This window comes from Ailuropoda melanoleuca, chromosome 3 (assembly GCF_002007445.2).
Source record: "Ailuropoda melanoleuca isolate Jingjing chromosome 3, ASM200744v2, whole genome shotgun sequence".
In the NCBI taxonomy this organism is placed as follows: Eukaryota; Metazoa; Chordata; class Mammalia; order Carnivora; family Ursidae; genus Ailuropoda; species Ailuropoda melanoleuca.
Window position 1 is genome coordinate 13,536,877 of NC_048220.1, and position 25,646 is coordinate 13,562,522.

The following is a 25,646-nucleotide window of genomic DNA, read 5'->3' on the forward strand; positions in this document are numbered from 1 at the left end:
CCGCGAGCCCGCCCCCTGCTCGCCCTCCGCTGGCCGGCTGGCGCGGCCATGGAGGTCTACATCCCGTCCTTTCGCTACGAGGAGAGCGACCTGGAGCGGGGATACACGGTAGGCGCGGACAGGGCCCCCGAGGCGGGAGCGCGGCTGCTGAGCGCGGAGGTGCCCCCGGCCGTCGCCGGCCCTGCGCGGGGGGTCCCCTGGCTGCCCTCCCTTCCCCCGGGCCTGAGGCTGGGCTGCGCCCCGGCGCGGTTGTCAGGGAGACGCCCCCCCCCCACGCCTCGGCGGCCGCGGGCTCTCCGGCCCCTCCGGTTCGCTCCCTTCCCCCTCCCGGCCCCGCTCCCGGCGTCGGAGCTGGAGCGGCGGGAGTCAAGCCCTCGCTCGCGGCGCTCGCCATTCTCCGCGCCGCCCGCCCTCTGCAGCCCGGGGTGGGCTGCGTGCGTGGCTGCCACAGCTGCCCCCTCTGCCCAGACAGGAGTGGCTGCGCGGCGCATTGATGTTGGCTTCCGAGTTCTGTGGGATTCATTCAGCTGGAAAACGTGCTAATTTAAAAAAAAATCATTTGTAGCTATTTATTAGCCAAAGTGAACACATGTGTTGCTTTTAGATGGCTTCCAAAGTTGTTTTTTCTTCCCCCTTAGTTCTGGTGGGCCATGAAATGGCGTAATCAGGTACTTACGGCGCACCTGTTCCATATCTAAGCCTGATCCCTGAGAACTTAGACACAGGGTCCCTGATCTCGAGAGTGGACGAGTGGGTCGGGAGGGTGAAGACCAGGGCCTGGGACCTTTGGACGAGTTCAGTAAGTAAACTGTAGGTGGTTGATTTCCCAATGAACTTAGACACCTTCATCCAAACCGTCATTGCCGGAGGGAGAAATGCCTCACGCTGGCTCGGCCTGGAAAGAATTTATTTCCAGTCACTAAAGGGCAGGAAGGCAGAGAAGATTGAAGACGGCAATCTGAAAGGACCGATAGAATATTCGTTTCTAACGCACTCACTTGCTAAACACCAGTTACATTAATCTGGCAGAGCATTTTAACCTTTCTCTTCTCTAAACATTCTTGGGTTTTGGTGACAGCCTGTTTGGAAACGTGTGTGTTTTCGTAGGGAGGATTAAATCTCCCTCTTAAGGGAGTTTTTAGAATTAAGAGTAGTAATTGAAAAAAAGAAATAAATCTAGGGAGTATACAGGTGTTTAGGATTAAGTAGACCTCTAGGTTCAAGTGTTCAAGTGTCTCAAAAGAAGCAGCTGAGCTCTGTTTGGCCATTATTTATATAAATAAGCCTTCCCAATGAATTAATATTTGGTTAAATATTCTGCATCTTCCTTAAAAAAAAAAAAGGAGGGGGGGAGGTGAACTTAAATTTGAACGTGTGCGAGGCCTTTTCCTTAAAGCCTTGAAACCTTGCTTGTCTTTCATTAGTCCAGGTATGTCACCTCCCCCCCACCCCCTCGCCTCCATCAACATCAGCAGTCATGGAGGACCTGCCATCTTTGGGACATTCTTTAGGATCTGAAGATTATAGCCTGCTTGTTTTGGCTTTTGATGTGTTTAGATGAAAGTGGGCTCAGCAGTCCAAACTAAAAGTTACTTACCTCCCCAAATAAGGACTTTGAAGTATATCAAAGTTCAGGCTTTTTTGGCTGTTACTGATTTTCTTCTCTTACAGGATCTGTGTTTTCCCACATTTTTTGATTACTCGTATTACGACCAGGCATATGCCAGGTTGTGATTTAAGTTGTTTTGGAAGGAGCCCTTTTCTTGGCAAACAGCAGTTTGGAGATTGCTTTTAGGGTGAGAGTTTGTGTGCTTTTTAAAAGCTTACTTTTTAAAAAACTCCTAACTCACTTAGATCGGTAACCATATTGTTAAGATACCTCAACAAGTGATGTTTTCCCTATGTGAGTCAATGAAGCAGCTCTTGGATACTTCTTTCCCTCTGAGCAGCTGTTTTATAATTGCACAGCGAAAGACTTTACTTTCAGGGATCATTTCTATAGTTTGTTATAACTGCACAGCAGTCAGTCATTTAGCAAATATTAACTGAGTGCCTGCTTGGTATCTCTATTCTAGGTCCTGGGAATTTAGCAGGGAATAACATTTCATCTTTTAAAAAAACTCGCAGAATTTAAAAATATAATCTCAGTTTCCTGAGCAAGAAACTGGTGAAATAATGTATACTTCAGAGTAAAAAGCATCTTTTTACTTAAGCGATTATGTTTATTTAAGCATATTTAAGGAATATTGCATTCGAACAAATTCAGTGGCTGGAGGTTTATAGTAGAGAAGTGTGGTTCTTCCTAGCTTCTAGTCCCATGCCCTCAAGACATAAAACGTGGGGGTGCTTTTTTAGAGACTTTTCTGTATGCCATAAAAACATGTGTTTTTTTCTTAGAATAAATTGTCACATTTGACTATAACTGTCATCCTACATGAATATCTTTCTGTACCGATATGGATAGGTCTGTCTCCTAGCTACTAGCGAGGGGATCTTCCTCCTAAGGAAGATGCCATCACATGTTTACCCAGCTCTTCTGATGACCGCTGACATTTGCTTCTAATTTTTAGCAACTGTGTCAGATGTCGAAATGAGACATCCCTGCACATGGCTTTTTTTTTTTAATGCCTACTACTAGGATTTTTGTAGAACGTTAACTAGAAGTGGTACTTCTGGGCCTTTTAAAGTTTTCATAGATAGTACTCAGTTGTTATTCAAGAAGTTTATACAAATTTATGCTCAATGTACAAGGTAATTTACCTTTAAAGAGTGAATTTTTGCCTGTGGGCTTGCGTGATGTCAAGTGTGGAATTGAAAGGTAAAGGGGATGTTGCTCCTGTCCTTAGGAATTCTTAGCCAGGAGGGGCAAGGTAGGGAAGGGCTAGGGTGCTCTGATGTTATCTGGAGTCTTCAGGAAGAGGGCATTTCTGCACTGTCTTAGGGTCATGTGTGCTGTGGGATGATGGGTTGCTTAGGATTGCTGACTTTTGAAACCTGATTAGGTTTTTGCTGGCATTGCGAATTCTAGAAGGAGGAAGTGCAGGGCAAAATCTCATCTCAAGAGGAAGGCATTTTATTTATTTATTTTTTTTTTAAAGATTTTATTTATTTATTTGACAGAGATAGAGACAGCCAGCGATAGAGGGAACACAAGCAGGGGGTGGGAGAGGAAGAAGCAGGCTCATAGCAGAGGAGCCTGACGTGGGGCTCCGATCCCATAACGCCGGGATCACGCCCTGAGCCGAAGGCAGACGCTTAACCGCTGTGCCACCCAGGCGCCCCAAGAGGAAGGCATTTTAAATTCCCAGATTCACCAAAATAAAAAAAGAAAGAAAGAAAAAGGCAAGGGGGGGGCCTCTAAATCATTTTAGTTTATAAAGAATCAGGTGAGGAGGATCTTCTAACAAAATTCACATGAACTTAAATATTACTTCATCATGGGAAGGTTATTCTCTGCCTGCCCTCTGTCCCCATAGCTTGTTCACTGACTGTTTCCCAGCTAGCCTCTAACTCCTTGAGACTAGCACAGTGTCAGTTTCTACTGCTGTCCTCCAGCACAGGGCCTATCTGTAGTAAGATATTCAGTCCATGTGTGATGAATAAATAATGAATGAGAGTCTTCTAATAGGAGAAGAAAACCAGAAGAGCAGTGATTATGAAGCATGAAGCAGCTCAGTGGGTAGAAGGGGGTCAGGGTGCAGACTGGAATTTCCACTAGCAGCAGGGACTGTGCAGGGAACACCTGACAGAGGTGGAGAGAGACCAGCTCACTAGCCTTAAGAGCTGAAAAGGAGTATGAACTTCAGCCCCAGACATTGGGTTTGAGGAAAGAAGTAACATGATGAGCTTTGCATTTAGAAAGATGACCCTGGAATATTAATCATTTAAGGGATGCTAGCAGAAGAATCAGAAAGGAGAGAGAGGATATAAGCTGGAACTAAGGCAACTGGGAAGGAAAGACAACAAGAATCTCCAGGACCTAGTGACCAGATGTGAGGCAGGAGTGTGACTCCCCTGGATGCAGGTGTCATTGGCCAAATCGGAGCTGAAGCAAGGGGGAAGATTTTCATTTGTTGCATTTTTCATGATTGGGGAGGCTGTTTGCTTTTGGAGCTCAGGATAGAGGTCTGAGCTAGAAATATGGCTCTGGAGGGTCATTCCGCACAAAGGATGAAGAAGCATAACAGTTAATGCTAGTCCCAGGAAGAGAATGTGGAGGGAGGAAAGATGGTGGACTTAAGGTAAAATCCTAGGATTTGCATGAGCAAAGAATTCCCAGCACTGCATCCTGAGGGAGGGAGAGGAAGGAAGTATGGGGGTTTGAAGTGGGAAAAGAGAGAATGGTAGATGCTTCACAGGAAGGAAAGTGCTGGATGTGGCTGGGTGGTCTTACAATATGAGGCTGGAGAACAGTTGGTGAGGGTAAGCAGGTCCAGGGTGCGAGTATAGGCTAGCACTTGCAATTTTCAGATATGTGGTTGGTAAATAACAAAAGTAGAATTACTACCTAGGTTGCAACATAAAAGTTTGAATGTATTAGATTTCATTTTTTTTATAGCTGTAAAAATCAAGGCATTGAATTAGGTGGTTTTTCAAGTTCATTTTAACTGTATGTCTGTGACTATGTTATGGTTGTACAAATATATCTTTTTCTTGAATTCTGATCTCTTTGATTTACTTGATGTATCATGCTTTTCCCTACATAAGGCAGCTTCATATATACATGATCATAATATTGAGACATATGCAGGGATCATTGTTTTAATATTTTATGGATTAAAATACAAAAATAGAACAATATAAGGAACCATTTACCGATTCCTTACCTTCAATATTTTAAAATATTACTTCATTTATCACCCCTTATTCTTCCATTTTTTAAATTCTGAAATATTAAATCCAGGACTAATCCAGGACATAATTTCACCTGTAACTGTTTCACTTTATGTATCTGACAGGTACAGACTTTAAAAAAAAAAAAAACAACACCAAAATGTCAGTATTGACTCCAAATTAGCCATACCTTAGTATCATCCCAGTTCTCGCTTGTTTTTGTTGTTTTTGGCATGACCACAAGGTAGACATTTCTTTGGAATTAACAGTGATCTGTAGGAAGGTTTTTTTTTTTTTTTTAAGATTTTATTTATTTATTTGAGAGAGAGCACGCACGCAGGAGTGGGGGGATGGGCAGAGGGAGACGCAGATTCCCCTGCTGAACAGGGAGCCCCATCAGGCCAATTCTCAGACTCCTGGATCATGACCTGAGCTGAAGGCTTAACCGACTGAGCCACCCAGGCGCCCTGCAGGAAGTATTTTTTACTGCCACTTTGTATTTGTAAGAATGAGAGGTTGAGTAAGGGACCTGCCTACCGAGGAGTAGCCCTTCCTCTGTGCTTTCATCCTCAGAGTACCTTCTCTCTGATAACAGAAGGCTAACAAGTTGCAGATTTAAAAGTGTGTGTGTGCACGCGTGCGCACGCACACACACGTGTTACAGCTTGCAGAGGAAGAGAGGGTATTTCTTCAGAGTACGGGCACTGTTTTTCCCCAGGAGCTCTGAACAATACCATCTCCTGTCATATCTTGTCATCCCCAATTGGTTTTCCAACCAATCCTGTTGCCGGGGGAATTCTCTGTGCTGATTGGCTGAGGCCGGGGCTATCTGAACCAATCGCCGTGGCAAGGCTGCATTAACTACATGGAGTTAAAACAACAGGCCTTTCTGGAGCTGGGAGTGAGGTCAGCCTCTTCCTGCTACCTAACCCTGTAGGCACGACAGTGAGACCACAATGTCTGCCCCAGTATCTTCAAGTCACCCATTATAAGCATCTGTGATGAAGGAGCCCTTTGTGTGACAAGGACATAGCTGCCCCAGTGTCAACCATAGGAAACTGACAGCGTAAGCAAACCTTAAATGTGTGTTGCATAATTAAGTCAAGCATGTGTAGTGTATGTTCCTTACTCTTAAGAACAGGAAATGAAAGTGTGAAAATATTCTTAAAATTCTTTTTAATTAATTTAGTTTAGAGAGAGGGAGAGAGAATGTGTGCGTGGGGGGCCTGGCCCTGTGCAAGTGGGGGAGGGGGAGTGGGAGAGAATCTCAAGCAGACTCCCCACTGAGCTCGGAGCCCCCATAAGGGGCTCTGACTCAGGGCCCATGAGATCAGGACCTGAGGTGAAACCAAGAGTCCCAGGCTTAACCTCCTGAGCCACCCAGGCTCCCCAAGTATGAAAATATTCTTGAACATTAGCCAATAAAACGCTACATTCATTTAAGAATCAACATAGGTACAAAGGATTGGGTTTTGCAAGTACGGTGCTTAGAAATTTGGAGACAGAAGTAAGTTTGTTTTCATTGAGCAAGAAATACATTTTAATCTTTTTTTTTTTTTAGTTTTCACTTTATAATTTATATTTTTTAATCGTGAAATAATTTTAGATTTGCAGAAAAGTTACAGTTAGTAGCTGACAGTTCCTGTATACCCCCCCACCCCACCCCCTAGCCAGTTTCCCCTGTTGTTTTAACATCATATATTACCATGGTAATGTCAAAACAAAGAAACTAGCATTGGTGCATTACTGTGTACTAAGCTCCAAGCTTTATTTGGATTCCACTAATGTCCAATCCAGGATATCATGTTGCATTTAGTTCTAACTTGATGTGAAACTAAGTTAGTCCAAATTACAGCACAATGTCTCAAAAATGAAGCAGGAATGGTATTAGAAATGAAGCCATACAGATCAAATCAGATTTTGGCTATTTTAGACACTTTATAATTTTTGCCATTTGGCAAAAGCCCATTTAGACTACTCCACCGGTTTATGACAGGCTGAAGCAGTCTAAGGGCAAAATAGATTCATGCTGTCTGCATTTAAATTTTGCCTCCAACATTTAGCTTGAAGTCTGGTTTTGGACAAGCCACTTAATCTCCTGTATTTTTCCCCCCTCATCTGTAAAAAAAAGGAGAATACTAGTATCTACCTGGTAGAGTGGTTTGAGGATTAAATGACATAATTCTTGCAGAGTGCTAGGAAGGAGGTGTCTAGCTATGTTTGTGATTTATTCTTATTATTTTGAATAAGGACTGCCTTCAAGTTCCTTTTTCTCTTTTTTTAAAGCTTTTTAATGTCAGTAACGTAAACAGAAGTCCAAGAGAAATATTCATGCTATGTTAAATAAATTCTTTGCAAATACTTTGTGAAGTACTTCAGAAGTAACAATTCACGTGGAATCAACTGGTATTATTACAGCTTTCATTCAGTTCAGGTTTAGTTTTGTAGCCTTATTTACGGCCTGTGGTTTTTTTTTTCCTTCAGGATGCTGAAGGCCAATATATTTACATAAGTGAGTAGTATATATTATAGAGGGCACAGAGATACATGCTTCTCACCTCCTGCCTTCTCTTCCATCCCCCCAGCATCCCTCCAAGACACAGGGGCCATTAAGCTCATACCTTGCATTCTTGGGATGGCTTTCCAGGTATTCATTCAGATTTTTTAAAAATAGTTTTTAAAATAGATATTATTTTATTTATTTGAGAGAGAGAGAGCATGAGCGACGTGGAGGGGCAGAGGGAGAGGGAAAAGCAGACACCCCACCGAGCAGGGAGCCCAACATGGGGCTCGATCCCAGGACCCTGAGACCATGACCCAAGCTGAAGGCAGATGCTCAACCGACTGAGTCACCCACGTGCCCATACACACTGAGATTTTTGATGGAATTTTCTGTTATTTTGCTTTGTGTGTATCTTTTCCGTTTCTGTTTTCTATTTCCTTGCCCCCCCCTCCCTTTTTAAAGTACCGATTTCATTATGGAAAATGTCAACCTACAAAGCAGTGGAGACTGACCCCTTTATTCAGCTTTTAATGATGAGCTCTTGGGGCGCCTGGGTGGCGCAGTCGTTAAGCGTCTGCCTTCAGCTCAGGGCGTGATCCCAGTGTTATGGGATCGAGTCCCACATCAGGCTCTTCCGCTATGAGCCTGCTTCTTCCTCTCCCACTCCCCCTGCTCGTGTTCCCTCTCTCACTGGCTGTCTCTCTCTGTCAAATAAATAAATAAAATCTTTAAAAAAAAAAAATGATGAGCTCTTGGAGTGCCCGGGTAGCTCAGTTGAGCATTCAGCTCCTGATTTCGGCTCAGGTCACGATCTCACTGAGATGGACTGAGCCATCAGGCATCCCTGCCTATGTCATTATTAACACCTTTCTCAGTTCCTTACGTCATACAAAGGCAGAGTCTTGATCATACTCAGATTTCATTTGTGATGCTAGCAACCGTTTTAGAACATTGCCTAGATCTTTTCATTCCTTAGTGGTTGCTAAGTATTGATAGTTTACTTTTTTTAAAAATCATTCCTTCTTCATTTATTGGCTTGAATACATGTATACAAGGCAACTTAGCCTTGTAAATTAGTTGCTGTGAGGTGTTGTTTTTAATAGGAAAAGCAAGATAAATGCCTCATTCTTTCTTTGATTATTTACTTTTCAAAACAATGAGTTGGCTGTCTTTCAAAAAATCTGTATTGTTATGACTCTGTGGGTATTAGCATATTTGATGTAGTTCGGTCCCTAGCATTTATCATTCTTACATACTTTACGTCCTTCTTTGGCTGTTTTCATTCGTATTTGGCATTTTCAAGTTGGATGCTGTGTTCTTGACATAACCTTAGTGGTCTTTGGCCACTCCTTGCTTCCTAGCATAACAAGGTACATCTTTTACCTTTCCCACCCCAGAGCTAGAATTAGGTTTTTCTCTAAAGATCCCTGGTTGCTTTTAGTGGGAAATGATAGAGACTATGACCTGCACACAAGGTATTTGTGAAGCTTTTGAAATCTTTTCAGTGGTAGAGCGGAGGAGGAATGTCTCTCTTAAGATTAAATGCATGGTACATTGAGGACAGCAGGAATTTTTGTCTTGGTCTTTTATCTTCTGCTCTATCTTTCTTCTGCATTGAAAATCTCAATACTTTAGATGCTGAGATTGATGGAATTGCATATGATTGGCAGTTTACTATACGCCTCTGTGTGTCTCCATTATAATACCAGCACTACCATCAACAACATGATTACTGAATGCAGCTTAAATCTTTTTAAGTTCTTTTGTTCTTTGCTCTATCCCACTAGGAGTGCACAATCAAATGACTGTTTCAAAATCACTTGGATTGGTTCTTCTCTGGTCATAACTCCAATGAGCTACCCAGTGTCATTTTCTTTTGTATGCTTAGGGATTTTTTTAGAAGTTGATTTTGTTTTACATTGTGTAAAGTGTATCCTGCATCAGGTTTATTTGCTGAAATCTAGGTTCTTTTCATATTCCCTTCATTCTGTTTTCTTCCCCTCCCGTTGATGACCGTTTAAAAAAAGGTTGTAGTTTATTTTTCCATTAAAAAAATAGAAACAAGGTGCGCCGGGTTGCTCAGTCAGAGGAACATGCAGTCTTGATCTTGGGGTTGTGAGTTTGAGCCCCATGTTGGGTGTAGAGATTATTTAAATGAAAACTTAAAACAAAAAGAAACAAATACAGGTACATTTGTGCCCTTAGATTGAACAGTAGTCTAAAATTAAACGGTAGTATATGAAACATTTTCTTCCACCTTTTTTTTTTTTTTTTGACTTCTCATTTCCTCCTGTAGTTCGCTCCCCAGGGGCATATATCAAGAAGCGGACTCCTTTTCTACAGCTTACTTCTTCTCCATTGTTGTCTGTAGTCCCTAGCCTTGTGCTAGTGTTTTTTTGCATTTTTGTCAGGGTGTCTTTAGAATAGATTCTTAGCAGTGGGTTCCTGGATCAAAAGGTACATGCATACATACTTAATTTTGCCAGATATGGTCAGATCCCCTTCCTTAGGGATTGTGCTGTTTTGCATTCCCATAGTAGTTTATGAGAGTGTGTATTTCCTCACAAGCTTGCCGACGGAGCGTGTATTCAGACCTTTGGGTTTTTGCCAATCTTATAAGGTGAGCAGTGGTGTCTCAGTGTAGGTCCATTGTAATTTGCTGGCTCAATTCTGATGACTAGCTTCAACATTTCTGAAACATGCTAGTGTCCCTTGTAGTTGCATTGCATTGCTTTGCTTGCTTGCTTTCTCCCTCCTCCTCTTCCTCCCCCTCCTCCCCCTCCTCTCCTCTTCCTCCTCCTTCTTTTTTGAAGTAGGTAGTGGGTAGGTGGGTATTTGAAATAAGCTATTGTCTTTTTGTTGATTTTTATTAAAAAGGCAAATGACTTAGGCTTTCATCTTACAATTCTTACTTGAAGGAAGAACCAATATGTGAGTGGAGTCCTACTGGCCACCTTTCCTTAGTTCTTTGAATTTAGGAATTTAGAAACTATCAGCTTCTCTCCTTCTTTACCCTCACCCTTCTCTCCACCTTGCTGGTGGATATTCGTCTTACTGTCAAGATTACATAAGGCAGGCAAAGCAAGCATTCATTCTTGTGATGATGTCTTATGGGCTTACCTCTCCCAGGCATTGTACTGATGTTATGGGCTCAGGGCTGGCTGACATGAAGGCTTGCTCTGGAAGGATGAATAAAAGTCTGCCAGTTTGAGGAAGGGAAGATCATTTCATCGATATCCCACAACTTAAATACTATGATGTAAAAGTTAACAATACTTAAATTCTGTGATATAAAGGTAATACCTTTTATGTTACATGATAAGGTGATAAGAGAGGAAAGAAAAAGATATTTGCTATATATTTATATATGTTGATAGATACACACATGAACATACTAAAGACAAAATAAGGAGGGAATACTTTGGGCAGTTACAGTCCTCATTTTCTGTAGCTTGTCACATGGTCATAGCGGGTATTTATAACTACCTTCTTTTACTACTCACTCTCTGTTGCCTTTGCCTTCAGCAAGCACCTCAGCTGGCTGTGGATCTTTGCCAGGTAGGGTGACTAGAATCTTTATTCCTGAAGGGTCTGAGCCATTAGTAGTCCTCTTTGAATTGGGTCGTTGTAGCTTTCCATTGACTTTAATCATAGGGCGTCTTACTACTAAGAGACACTGTCGGGGTCTCCTGTGGTATCAAACATCTTCCTTGCCCCCACTGGGCTTTAGCAGTCCGCTTTACCCTTGCTAGTCAGGATCTGGCACCCCAGCCAGCGTGCTCATTCCCTTCCTTGCTTTGTGGATTCAGAGACACAAGGAGTTCAAAGTGGCCAGGTGACAGTCTTGACTTCGAGTTCAGTGGAATTATTGTCTCCTGGTAGAAGCATTCATCCTTTTGGAACTAAGACCTCTAGACCAACAGAACATAAAGTCACAAAGACTGGAAGCAAAAATTGTGCCAGTGGGCCACTAGGGGTAATAGTGAATGATGTTACTCCCGTTTCCACTCCTTCATTCCTTGATCTGTAAATCCTGGTTATGACAGCACAGCATCATGTTCCCACCCAGCTGTAGTGTAACTGAGTCTGCAGAAGGCCATTCCACCATTCTGTCAATCCAGCGGCTTGAGGATGGTGGGGAACATGATGGAGACCAGTGCATTCCATGTGTACAGACCCCCTGCATTATTTCATTTACTGGGAAGTGAGATGCTTGATCAGAAGCAGTGCTGTGTGGAATACCATGGCAGAGGGTAACGCATTCCATGAGTCAATGAATGGTAGTTGTAGCACAGGTGTTGCATGCAGGGAAGGCAAATCATTATCCAGCGTGTCTATTCCAGAAAGAACAAAACACTGTCCCTTCCACGATGGAAGTGGTCCAGTGTAATCCACCTGCTACCAGGTAACTGGCTCATCACTTCACAGAATGGTGCCATATTGGGGGTTCGGAATCAGTCTCTTCTGTTGGCAGATTAGGCCAACAGTCAATGGTGGTCAGAGCCAGGTGGGCCTCGGTGAGTGGAAGTCTGTGTTGCTGAACATCTGCGTAACCTCCATCCCCGTCACCACAGGCACTTTGTTTGTGAGCCCGCTGGGCAATGACAGGAGTGGCTGGGGAAACAGGCTGCATGGCATCTGCAGAACAAGTCATCCTATCCGCTTGATTTTTGAAATCGCACTTAGCTGCAGTCAGTCTTTGATGAGCATTCACATAAGACACAAATGGCTTCACTTTCTCCTCCTCCTCCTTTTACCTATTCAGATAGGTCTACATACATACCTCATCTTCATCTTTCCACAGAGCCAATTTTCTAATCATGTTCTTTCCGTTTCCCCAATCCTCCACCCAAACCATTGACCATAGCTGGTGCCTCAGTATCTAATCTCATATCTGGCCACTTCTCCTTTTAAGCAAAGTGAACAACCAGGTGCATTGTTTGAAATCTGCCCCCAGAGGAGGTTTCCCTTGACTGTTGTCCTTCACAGCTGTCCCAGAGAGGGACTAGTGTGGTACAGGTGCGCCCTTACAGGTGGTGATTGCATATGTTGCAGACTCATCTGTTAACCAGGTCCAAGTCTTCCCTTCCTCTGTTAGCTGATTCTAGGGAACGCCTCATGAGGCCACAGGTGCAGGCTGGAGAGAGTAAGTACTGTAGCAGGAGTGGGGACCTTGGGCATTTGGGCCACTTCTTTTTTTTTTAGACTGTAACTTTTTTAAAAAATTTACATTCAATTAGCCAACATACAGTGCATCATTAGTTTAGATGTAGTGTATTAGGGATTGAGCAGTTGCATATAACACCCAGTGCTCATCACATCACGTGCCCTCCTTGATTGGGCCACTTCTTCATGTAACTTACTTGTGCCTTCAGGGCCTCTTTGGGCCTGATTGCATATATGCCACTTCCATTTGGTAACCAAGTGTTGCTGTACCCAGCTTTATAGTCTGGTGGGTCAGATAACACCCAGTTCATGATGGGCAGCTCAGGTCACATGGTAACTTGATAGTCTGTGGTCACGCCTCCAGTCCCTACTAAGGTGCAGTAGCAAGCCAAGAACTCTTTCTTGCGAGGAAAGTAGCTATCCACAGAGGATGGTGGGGCTTTGCTCCAAAGTCATAAGGACCTGCACTGTCCTTCACCTATGGAGGCCTGCCAGAGGCTCAAAACATCATCCCTGTCTGCTTCTGCCACTGCGTGCATTATTGGATCTGGTGGATCATAACCCAAGTGGTGAAGCAGCTTGGACCTGTTGCAGAGCCTTCTCTTGGTCTGGACCCCACTCAAAAGTAGTAGCTTTTCAGGTTGTTTGGTAAAGGGGTTGAAATAGCGCACCTGGATAGGTTGCCTCCAGAATTGAAAGAGGCCCACCACATTATGGAGGGCAATCTGCTTTGATCAATCTGTAGGTTTAAATGTTGATCTCACCCAAAACCACTTCACAGAAACACCCAGAACAATGTTTGACCAACTATCTGGGCACCCAACAGTAAAATTAAGCCATCCTACTTCCTTCTAAAATTGAATACACACTTCATTCTTCAATAAACATTGTGGTGTTTTTCTCCCCTTTGTTTTAGTTCAGATGTAGATAACATGAGAAGATATGTCTTTGTATTTTATTATCCGCTATTTATTGTAAACTATGTTTAGTCCTTCTTGCAATTGGATCGTTTTTTTTTTTTTTCCAGATGCATACCCATGGAAAGTTTGCATCTCCGTTTTACAAACGTGATCGTAGTGCAGGGAATAAAAGTTTACAGAAAAGGTCTGTTTTCCTTGTTTATTATTAGTGGACAATTAGATCTCATTGTCAGTAAAAATTGATGGCTGCAGCTTCCAAATTATTGAGCCTTTGCTAATAAATGCAACAGTTGTTCATAATTTGGTGGTAAATGACCTTTAAATGTAGATGTTTACGGAGGCGGTCCTTGGGGAACAATTTAACTTCCAAATGACACCCATGAGTCCTTGTTATCATTTAAATATGCTTCCTTTTGTCAATAACAGAATAACAAATACTGGTTAGATTTCTAATGTTGATTCAGATACCAGGGAACCTGCTGAATAAATTAGTGTACATTTGATTTATATTGACCAAAATTTTTTACATTGCTGTGTTACAGGTCAAGGTGACATGCATTTAAATGCATTGCAGCGCAGAGGTCATGCTTGACTGACATGAATGCTTACACTGTTTTTAATTAACTTTTAAATATTATCCTAAAATACCTTCTCAAATACCAGCTAAATTATTAGAAACAGGACTGAAATTAAGTTAGTAGGGAGAAACCTTATTTTAAAAGTCAATAATCTTGATCTTTCCCGTAAAAATGATTGGAGTAAATTATTGCTACATTTTTATCTTATGATTTGTGAGGAAATCAGATTTGCTTTTTCCGTCGTAGACTCTGAATTCATTATCTGTGGGTTTTCCATGGATAATTTTGCAGAAATAACCTGAGATAGTACTGAAAAAAAATTTGCAAAGTAAACAACAGTCTTACCTAGTGCAGGAAGTACTTTATCAAGGAAATGCATTTTCTTACTGCTATGAACTTTTTCACTGATATTGTCATGTATATATGGAAGGAGGATGGTTTGCAGGGTGAAGATGTGAATTAATTTTGTCAGCCACTCATTAGTAGTCCAAAGTAGTATATGTTTTAGGCAAGCTTTAATCAACACCTCATTTGCCCTTTGAGAGAGTATCTTCACAATGGATGCTGCTTCTTTTGCACATTAATATTATTGGATAAAAAGCATTTTGCTATCAGTGTAAAATTTATTTTATGTATGACCCATGCAGGAAGGTTTACCTAGTTAAAAAGTTTAGAACCGAAATGCACAAAGGTTTCTTTTCTTTTTTGTTTTTGTTTTTGTTTTAATCATGAAGATCTTTGTAGTTAATCAAAAAGTGTGCTTTGGGAATTCAGGATAACCTTCTGAGCTTTGCTTCCAGAGAAGCTGTGTGTAATCAAAAGGCAGCACAAAGCTCCTCTCCTTTAAAACTTTGCATCCCTCTGAACTTTTTCATGTAAAAAGAGCCCCCCTCTGAAGCCAGAAGGGACATCCCCTCAGCCTGCCTGCAGTGAATGGCATCTGTCTTGGGATATCGGTTTCAGCCACAGTGTGGTTCCTTAGCCTGGAGCCTTGTCCCTAGGTTTCTTATATCCAGAACAGCATTAACCCCAGCTTGTACAGAAGGGGAAAAGCAGTAATGGTGTGGAAAATACCAATAAGAGAGACAAGAAAGTGGACCTTAGAAAATTGAAAGTGGTGGGAGAATGACAAATGTTGCATGTGTGCAGGGGATGAGTCATTCAGTAGTAGGAATGCTTCTGAATGACAGAGAGAGAGAGAGAGTCATGTAGCATTTCTCTCAAGTGGGCATGCACCGAAGGAGTGATTGAAGAATGGAAAGGCTTCTGGGTGTTAGCCTGACGTCAAGAGAGGAGGCAGGGAGTTGGAGAAAACAGGCTGTCAACTTGACGATGCAGTTGGTGGACGGCCGCGCCCCGGGTGGATGGGACGTGGGAACTCCATCCAAATGAGGGCGTGGCTTCTGGTGCGAACGGGCTACCAAGGCTATGATGCCCAGCCCGTGCAGACGTGCTCACGCTGGGGCTCTTTACAAACTGCCAGTGTCTGGGTCCCACCCTTGGGGAGTCTGATGGGCCTTGGGTATGGATTGAGCATGAGAATTTTTTTAAAGCGTCCCTGGATGATTCTAATGAGCAACGAGAAATAGCGCCCTGCCCTAAAAATGTCCCCAAGGTGGTTGTGCAGATCATTAAGGCGCATTACTTGCCCCAGTACATCTTAATAGGGTGGGTCATTGGTTCTTGGGAGTGATTAAATATACAGATTTTCAGGCTCTCTGCCCAGAGATTCTCATGTAATTGGGGACTTCAGCTCTGGTATAGTTTGAAAGTTCTCTAGTTGATTTTACTTTGTAGCCCAGCCTGCAAATTACGGAGTGCAAATTACAGAGTAGGTGACTTGCCCCGTTTTGAAAAAGATACCCTACAGAGTGCATAGTTAGCATGAAGGAGAAAGTCAGTTTTGTTTTAAAGCTTTAAAGGACGGGTTCACATTCTGATTCAGCTGAAGTGGCCCTAGGACATAGGACCTGAACCGTGAGCTGCTCTTGAGTCCTTGGAGTCATCAGCTAAATGAACTGAAGCTTTTCTTTTTTTCTTTTTTTTTTTTCCAAGATTTTTTTTTAAGTAATCTCTGTACCCAATGTGGGGCTCAAACCCATAACCCTGAGATCAAGAGTCACATGCTCCACTGACTGAACCAGCCATGTCCCCTTAAACTTCTCTGACCTCAACGGAGTTAAGGAACTTCTAAAGAGGGTCATTACTAAGCTTTGGGGCCAGCCATACCCGGTTCTGCATTCTGCATTCTGCATTTGCTACTCACTAGTGAGGGGACTTGTGCAAGTCATAAACCTCCCTGAGTTCTTATTTCCCTAAAATGCTTACCTCATTTTTCTCTCAAGCCTCCCCTGTTCCAGGCACATGGTAGGAAGTTGCCACGTGGGCAGCTGTTGTTACTTCTAGTATTCATAACTAAGTTTTTGCCGGTAAAATTAATATGTCATGGTGTATTTTACCGTCCTTTCATCTAATAGGAAAATTTTTTCTTTCTTTCTCAGTTTTGAGTGATTGCACATTTAATTCCCTGCTTTAAATGAATTCTTTTTACAAAGTGATATCAAAAGATCCTTGCAGTACTTTCACATTAGGGAATGACACCTAAAGTGTCCCAGTCAGTCACCTCACCGGTAAGAACACATGAAAAACGTTGATTATGTGGTGAAACGACCAATTGTTGAAAACCGCTATTTCTCGATCATAGAACCCATTGGTGACATTCCAGCCACTCTTCTTTGCTTTAGATGTCTCAGGTAAAACTTTGAGTTGTTTTTCTATATTCTTCAAATATGAAGTCTTTTACAAACTTCTGTTTGTAGTGTTTGAGTGTATGGCGCTAGCTTTGTGGTGGATGTGAGGCCAGTCCCTACCCAAATCCATTCTTGGCGCTTTGCTCTGAGCAGGAAGTAGAACTTTTTTTTTTTTTTTTTTTTAAGATTTTACTTATTTGGTGGGGGGGAGGGCAGAGAGGGAGAAGCAGACTCCCCACTGAGCAGGGAGCCCCAGGTGGGGCTGGATTCCAGGACCCTGAGATCATGACCTGAGCCCAGGGCAGATGCTTCACCGACTGAGCCACCCAGGTGTCCCATGGCCCATGTTGATTTTATCCATAAACTGTCTAGAACTCTTTCTTGTGTCTAGTAGACACGCCCTATCAAAACCAATTAATGATAGAGTTGTAACAGATGAGAAAAACAGTGACATGGAAAGTTACTGAGAAGACCAGAGAGTTCTATATTAAGAACTTCATTTTTATGGGGGAAAAAGTATGTACCTCTTTTGGATTGCCCAGGCAAAGATCCACTTCTAAAGCAGTCTTCTCTTTGTATTTTTGCCATCTCTTGCTTGAGGCTTATGCCGTCAAGGGGGAGCACTGCAGAGCAGAAGGTGCCTGCGCTTGACCTGGCTTCTCACCTTGCCTCACCTTCTCATGCTTCCTTCTTCTTGTTGGTGGGAGGGGGGAGTGCTAACATGGCGAGCCATAGGGGTAGAAAAAGGAATGCTGATAATGAATGACAAGCTCCTCGCGCAGGGCAAGGCATGGACTGGAAGGTAGTTGCTGTTACTATCCCAGACCTGGGATGCAGGGGGAGAATGGTGGGTTCTCTTTACCGCAAGCAGGGCACGAGATTGCTTATTTCACTTTCTGTGCCGTCAGCTCTGTGTTTGACCTGGGCATCTCTGCTCTTCTGCTCCCTGCCACCCACTCTGGGCCCGCAGTCGCATGGGTTTACACTGCATAGGAGGGAGCTGTTGAGCCTGCCAGGTGGATTGCCCATGGTAGACTGTGTGCTCTGGAGACTGTAATGCAGCCTGCTGAGATTCTCGTGACGAGCACAGTGACTGTGGACTGAAGAGTCAGCAGCCCCAGAGACCAGGATCCCACCGGAACCATCCGGATCCCGAGGGCTCTGGCGTTGCTGGTGCCCAAGTGGTTCTGAGGGGAGGGTCGTGCCAGTGCCTAATGGAAGGGGTTCCCAGGTAGGCCAGGAACAGATTTGGGGGTCAGAGTTGAAACATGCACCTGGTTCATTGGGACTTAACTTAGGCAATCAGAGAGTTTTCCAGGATTGCCATTAAGCACTAGAGAGGACCTTAGAAACTCAGTACTAAGGATGATCCATGGTACAGTGGGTTTTGGTAATTTGAGGAAGTGTTCCGCAACTTAAATCTCCAGTAATGTGTAGAATTAAAATATAGGAAACATTTTCACACTAACAAATGGATATAGAACCAAAATGCCAAGAACTGGCTCATTAAATAATAATGGCCAAAAAGGATTTTATGTTGAAATGGACTTTAGCACTTCTCTTGTTTGATTTGCCCAGTTTTTGCTTCCTTTGGCTGCCCTGGGTCTGTTCAAGAGCACCTTGTATGATGGAGCCCTGTGGAACGTGAACTGGCCTCCTGAACTTCCTGTCTACCATTTTGTATTGAAGCCGTTATAAACCGTTCCACTGGTTTCTTCAGGTGATGTACAGACTGTTATTAAATGAGTGTGGGTAGACGCTGAGTTCTTAAGCTGACTACAGTACTTTCACCACCTTCTCCTCCCCCGCCCCCTCCTCCTCCTCCTCCTCTTTTTAAGTAGGCTCCATGCCCAGGGTGGAGCCCAGTGCAGGGCTTGAACCCACGACCCTGAGATTAATATCTGAGCTGAGATCAGGAGAGTCAGACACTTAACCAACTGAGCCACCCGGATACCCCTGAAAATGTATATTTATTTTACAGGGGTTTTTTGGGGTTTTGTTTTGTTTTTAGGTTTGGAAAGTTTTGTTGTTTTTTTTTTTGAAGCAACATTTGCTTTATGTTATAGATATATTCATTTTTGTTGGCCATTGATAACAGCATCAGCTTATAAAAGTGAAGAAATACTAGTCTTTGAAAGCATAACATACTAGTCTTTGAAAGCATAACATATCTGAACTAATCATTTCCTTAACTAATGTATTTGTGACATTGTATGCTAGTGAAATTTAAGGAAGAGTTCTGTAAGAGATGGATTGGGAATTATGAATGATCAGTGCCCTGTAACCTCTATGCTCTTAGTCTCAACATACAGTGGAAGCAAAGCTTTTATCTGTTATAGAGAAGGATAATTAACAATGCAGATTAGTAGATTAGGTATCTGATCAAATATCTGAGTGCCTGCTGAGTGCCAGCCACCTATATACTGATGACTGTAAGGCCTGACCCTAGCCCTTCAAAGACTTCACAGTTACGTACTGGCACCACATGACATGGTGTTTACGAGGCAGTCATGACTGCTTTTTGGTAACAAATACAAAATAGTAAATTGCATTGAATGGAGATTTTGAGAATGAGATGAGAGGAGTAAAGTACCTTCAAGAAATCATGCTTAAGCCACATTCTGAAGACTAAGCAGGATTTAGAGAAGCAGCTGGGAAGGATAGGGCTTGGATGAAGGAGCACCACCCCCTCCACCTTCCCAGTAGGATGATGTAAGTGCATATTATCTGATGGGAGCTGGGAAGAGAGCAGTGTCCTGTGTGCAGAATGCGGTTGTGGGTAAAGGATGAATGTCTGTTGGACACATGGGGCAGAGCCACATGCAGAGGGCCCCGTGGGTGATTGTTTCTGTTCTTTGTGCTCCTGGAGGATAGGCATCGACCAGGGGGGAAGATGTCAGAATCCTTTCCACTTTTGGTAAGGAGCGGGGAGAGGAGGGCACATTCTAGTCAGAGAAATGTCTGCATGGCTTTGGAGGGAGAGGTGCAGAGGAGAGAATGTCCATCCCTGGCATCAGGTAAGGATAGGATCAGAAACTCTGAAATCTTTTCACTTTAGGCAGAAATAAACAGGGCTGCATAGCATGTTTCTGAACAGCCAAGCCAGATGGAAGTGAGGCCGTCAGGCTGATGACACTTAGCTTGGTGTACAGACTGTTTCCAAAGGGGGTTAGTTGGCGTCCCCCCGGGACTGTTGCTGTGGCCTAGGCTAGGCTGGGGGAAGGGGCAGATGACCAGGATGGAGGTCTGGGCTGGGCCAGTGGCGCAGTAAGGATGTGAAGGATTCTGAAGAGAATGCCAGTGGTCTCTGGAAACTGGAATTCGCAGCTAAAAGAAAAGGATCCGGAAGCCTGGGTGGCTCAGTCGGTTAAACGTCTTCATTCTGCTCAGGTCATGATCCCAGGGTCTTGGGATCAAGTCCGCATCGGGCTCCTTGTTCAGCGGGGAGCCTGCTTCTCCCTCTGCCTGCTGCTCCCCCTGCTCGTGCTCTCTTTCTCTCACTCGTGCTCTCTCTCTGATAAGTAAATAGAATCTTTAAAAATACAATAAAATGATAAATAAAAAATAAAATTTAGTGACCTCCGTCTCATCTCTCCTTACCTCTTCACCTCCCCCCGACACACCTGAACTGCTCCCCCTTCCCTCGGTTCCTAGAGGTCCAGGCTGCTCACGTCCCCTTATGGCCAGAAGCCTCTCCCACTGCCCCCGCCCTCAATTAGCTTGTATTTTCCCTTCCAGAACCAGTTCTGCTTTCTCTTACTTCCTCCAGGCAGTGCTGCAATTTTCACTTTTGCCCAAGACCTTTCTTCTTACTTCCTTGTCTTCAAGCCTATAAACCAATGAGCGGTGATTCTCCTCGAGAGCCCCTTGGCCATGCTTGAAGCTCGTCCGTCCTGAGTCTGCTTCTAGACGGGAATGGCAGGGGCGGAGAGAGCACATAGCAGAAGCAGGGAGGGCTGAGCAGACGGGAATGGCAGGGGTGGAGAGAGCACATAGCAGAAGCAGGGCTGAGCAGACGGGAATGGCAGGGGCGGAGAGAGCACATAGCAGAAGCAGGGCTGAGCAGGGAGGGTCCCAGGCCAGCACAGCTGCCGTGAGCCACGTCTGCCTGGAGCAAGAATTCCCAGATAATGAGAGAACATCCTCCTCTGGGCCAGGGATGGAAGAACGGGGTGGGGAAATTGGTGTGTCTTCCAAATGCATGATGTTCAGTGCATGGACGCACAGGGTAGCTGAGAGCCCTGTGTGGTCAGGGGGTTCTCGAGAGGGCAGAGCATTGGAACGAGGTGGAGAAGGAACCTGTGGGCGTGATGGGGGACCTTGGAGGCGCAGCAGGGAGGGAATCAGGGTAAGGTAAAGGCTGTTTCTCACTGAGAATGCAGACGGCGAGTGTTTCAAGTTTATGAAGAAGAGGCGGGGGTGTGAGAAAGGAGAAAGGAGAGGAAGTAAGTGGGAACGAGGCTGAGGAGGCAACGGGGGTTCTTGGAGGTGCTTTTCCTGTCCCGGTACAGATGGTGTTGAGGATTCAGCCCACGTAAAGTTTGGTTTCAGGGGTGAGTTTAGAGCGGCATTGTCCAGTAGAAATGCAGTGTGAGACACATGAGAATTTTAGGTTTTCTGGTAGACGTGGGGTTTTTTTTAAAGATTTTATTTATTTATTTATTTATTTATTTGAGAGAGAGCAAGAGTGAGACAGAGCATGAGCCAGAGGGAGGGGCAGAGGGAGAGGACAACTCTGGCTGAGCAGGGAGCCGTATGCGGAACTCGATCCCAGGACCCTGGGACCATGACCTGAACCAAAGGCAGACGCTTAACGACTGAGCCACCCAGGTGCCCTCTGGTAGACATATTTTAAAAAGTAAAAAGAAACAGGTGAAATGAACTGTAGTGATTTATTTCTTTTAGCCCAATAAATTCCAAATGTGGTTTCAGCATGTCAGCAGTATAAAAATTACTGATGAGCTATTTTACATTATTTTTTGTAGTAATTCCTTAAGTGTAGCATGTTTTTTACACTTACCAGAACACCTCTCTTGGGACCAGGCACACTGCAGATGCCCAATGGCAACATCTGGCCAGTGCCGCCATATTGGACAGGACAGATTTAGGGACAAGGAGGGGTCCAGCTCACAGCAAAACCCATAGTGAAGCTGGAATAAAGCTATCCAGTCTGGGGAGCTGAAATCTCAAGTTTTAGCTTCTGGTGAGAATTTTTTTTTTTTTTGAAGATTTTATTTTGAAATAATGTCTACACCCAACATGGGGCTCGAACTTAAAACCCTGAGCTCAAGAGTTGCCTGTTTCATCAACTGAGCCAGCTGGGCATCCCGTTATTGTTGAGCATTTAATCTCACTGTGATTTATACAGTCAGCCTGAGTACACTCGAGGCTCTTGGTTTCAGCTCAGATGAGGTTTACTGTGCCTGTGGTTGACCTGTACTCAAGTAGTTGGGGCTGTGGACCTGGGAGGGGTTTTGGAGGGGGCTCAATTCCCAGCACCACCGTTTTCCAGCTATGAGTCACTGAGCGCTTTAGGGACCTTTCTGTGCTTCAGTTTCCTGGTCTCTAAAATGAGGATAATAATAACACTTTATTATTGGAAATTCTGTACTTGCGTCAGGGTTGTTGCAAGAATTAAATGTGGAGGGGCACCTGGGTGGCGCAGTCGTTAACCGTCTGCCTTCGGCTCAAGGCGTGATCCCAGAGTCCTGGGATCGAGCCCCACATCAGGCTCCTCCGCTATGAGCCTGCTTCTTCCTCTCCCACTCCCTCTGCCTGTGTTCCCTCTCTCGCTGGCTGTCTCTCTATCAAATAAATAAATAAAATCTTAAAAAAAAAAAAGAATTAAATGTGGAGGGCTGACCTGTTAAGACTTAACAAATATATTTCAGAAGATCTTTAGATTATTTTATTTGAGTCCATGCTCATCATGATTATAGATTAAAAAAAAAAACACCTTTTCTGGGGACTGTAACTTTATGAAGTGTGATTTGAGTTCGGATTTTATTTTATTTTATTTTTAAATTTAGTTAGCCATTTATTTTTTTATATGACACACATTTTTTTTTAAGATTCCATTCATGTATTTGACAGAGATAGAGAACGAGCGCACAAGCAGGGGGAGGGGCAGAGGGAGAAGGAGAAGCAGACTCCCCATGGACCAGGGAGCTTGATGCGGGGGCTTGATCCCAGGACCCCAGGACCCCAGGATCATGACCTGAGCTGAAGGCAGATGCTTAACCACCTGAGCCACCCAGGCACCCCTGAGGTTGGATTTTAAACAAAAAACTGCCTCCTTTAATCTTGGACTTTGCTTTGCAAAAATATGAGAACATGAACTTTCACATCTAGTAAATTAAAATATATGGAGCAACGATCAACATGTTATTCTTAGGAGCTGCCTTAGGGTGGGTGATCTTTAAAGTCCTTCACAAATGGAGCAGCACTCTTGAATCTGAGACTCAGGGGTTTCAGAGAAGCACGCCACGGACACAAGGCGGCTTGGTTCTCATGGCATCCCAGGTTGGAAAAACGTTTTCATTGAGAATATCTGATTGAAGAGGCTGGCTGAATGGAGTTGGGGACGAGGGGGAAGGGAGCAAGGGAATTGCTGTAGAAACCTACAGAGCCACTGCCCACGTGCCCTTTATCTGTCAGTCAATGTCCTATTTTTCAAATGAGCTTTTGCAATAACCATGGATCTGGAGCACGTCCGTAAGTGAGGAGGCCAGAACCTGCCTGCCTGCATGTGTCCAGCGCCAGCCTTCCAGTGCAGCCCAAAGTTGACTTTTGCCTGTAAAATAGTGGAAAATGGGCCTGATAAAGATGTTTAGTCTGCAGGGCCTTGTTTTATTTATCATATCAGAAAAGAACAATGTTGTGTTGTGTTGTGGTCAACATAGACGCCGACCTTCCTTGTTCCCAAAAGCTCAACTCCTGGAGATAAGGGGGGCAAAATAATAGAGTACAATGGGAAGAGGAGAGTGTCATTATTTGTAGCTTGTCAAGTGAAGCCCTTTCAAGCCCCGAGTGATTCCGATCTGGGAACGCTGCACAATTCCGTAAACGAACCGCAGCCGGCATCAGAGAGATCTCCCCTGGCCCGCAGACAGCCCTGGAATTGCATCACTTTGTCTTGTGCGGAGCATGCCAGCCTCACACAATATCATTTGGTTGCAAATGGGCCTGCCCCCTAAGCCCCGAAACACATTCTCCGGTATCTGACTCTTGGCCTGTGATTTGTCATGTCCCGGCTGCTATCAGTGTCCAGTAATTTTAATAGATTCTGATGGTCTCCTTGTAGAAACACAGGATACATCTGGCTTGGGCCTGGGACGTGGGAGAGACCCCGCTGACCTAAGACAACAGGGGTGTGTGCAGAAAAAGTGGAGATTCATTTTATTTCATTAAAAACTGGTTTGAGGTGATAGGGTGGTGCGTTCGGAATAAAAACAAGTGCATTCCCCGCCCAGTTAGTAGCTGTGTCTACATACTGCATGTTTCTGTCTCTGAAGCAGTTACCTCCTTAGGACTGGATTGCTGGCACCAGGCTCAGCTTCTAGAAGTCACAGGGGGGCGTGGGGAAACTGTCGCACGTAATGGTTTATTGAGCCCCTTGTTCTTCAAGACGGGGTCCACGGACGAGCAAGCCATGTTGGGAGCTTGTTGGAACGCAGGCTCACGGGCCCTAGGCCAGACATCCTAGAATCTGCGTTCTCACATGGTCCCCAGGGCAGGTGCATTCAAGTGTGAGAAGATGAGAAGCTCAGGCTTTGGAGTCTGAAAGGTCTGTGGTTAAAGCCCGTCTTTCTGACTTAGTTGTGTTTGACTTTGGGTCACTTCTGTCAACTTTCGGTTCTCATCAGAGTGGGGATTGCGTAACTACATCTTAACAGTTCTTCTGATGATTAAACTGTGACTACACAGAGATGGAAAGATCTCTCCCTATACCTCTATTTTTTTTTTTTTAAGATTTATTTATTTGAGAGAGAGAGCATAGGAGAGACCATGAGAGACAGAGCACAAGCAGGGGAGAGGGGCAGAGGGAGAAGCAGGCTCCCTGTGGAGCAGGGAGCCTGATGTGTGACTCGATCCCAGGACTCTGGGATCGTGACCTGAGCCGAAGGCAGACACTTAACCGACTGAGCCAACCAGGTGCCCAACTCTCCCTATTCATACAGTATTTGACATGGGGAAAGCATACAGTACAGGCAAGAAATGTAGTGGTACCTCCCAGTATTTCACCATAAGAGCATGAAAAGTTGTCTACTTGTGAAGTAATTCACCTGCAGACAGGTTCCACGCTACAGGGATGGTGAATTTTGTAGACGAGCTCTAGCTGCGTGTGGCTACATTCGATGGCCATCCACACATAATCACTTCTCTTGTTAGCCTTCGTCCCACGGCATCATCCCATCATGATCCAGAGTATGTAGTAGAGCGTGGACAGTGCTGGCTACCTGGAGACGGGTATAAAGTGCACCTGTCAGCTCCTGGAGCTTGGGCTCAGGACCATGTCAGCAGCGGCGGGTCCTGGTTCTAGAGCCCTCCCCTGGCCTCCTGGCCCTGGCTCAGTGTGGAAGAAACTCCTGCCCTTGTCCGTGTGTGCTGTGTTCTGGTCCCACTGTGGGTGCTCAGTGTGTTCCCGAAACCTGATTGTCACAGGCACTTTTTCCTAGTATTGACTTCGGGGGAAAAATACAGAGACAAAAATTAACAGCCAGATTTAACACAACTTTTTTTTTTCCTTGAGAAACACCCTTTTCCCTTCTTTCCTCTCTGTTTTTTTCTGTCATCATAAACCTCTCTCTTTTTAAAAAGATTTTATTCATTTAAGCGAGAGAGTTCATGAGCAGGGAGGAGAGAGAGAAGCAGACTCCTCCCCACTGAGCAGGGA

The 25,646-nt window shown here is 44.3% G+C and overlaps 1 protein-coding gene across 2 annotated transcripts in view; it reads left to right on the forward strand.

Moving 5' to 3' along the window:
- Positions 1-6: 6 nt before the first annotated feature.
- The window catches only part of SNX24 (sorting nexin 24), a 150,198-nt gene continuing 124,558 nt past the window's right edge, over positions 7-25,646 (forward strand). Inside the window, exon 1 of one of the 2 annotated variants that reach the window (XM_034655921.1) lies at positions 7-108. In XM_034655921.1, coding sequence (XP_034511812.1) covers positions 49-108 — 60 coding nt within the window. In that variant the 5' untranslated portion in view covers positions 7-48. Of the gene's footprint in view, positions 109-13,536; positions 13,607-25,646 lie in introns of those variants that run through there. The other variant, XM_034655922.1, reaches the window with a different exon arrangement.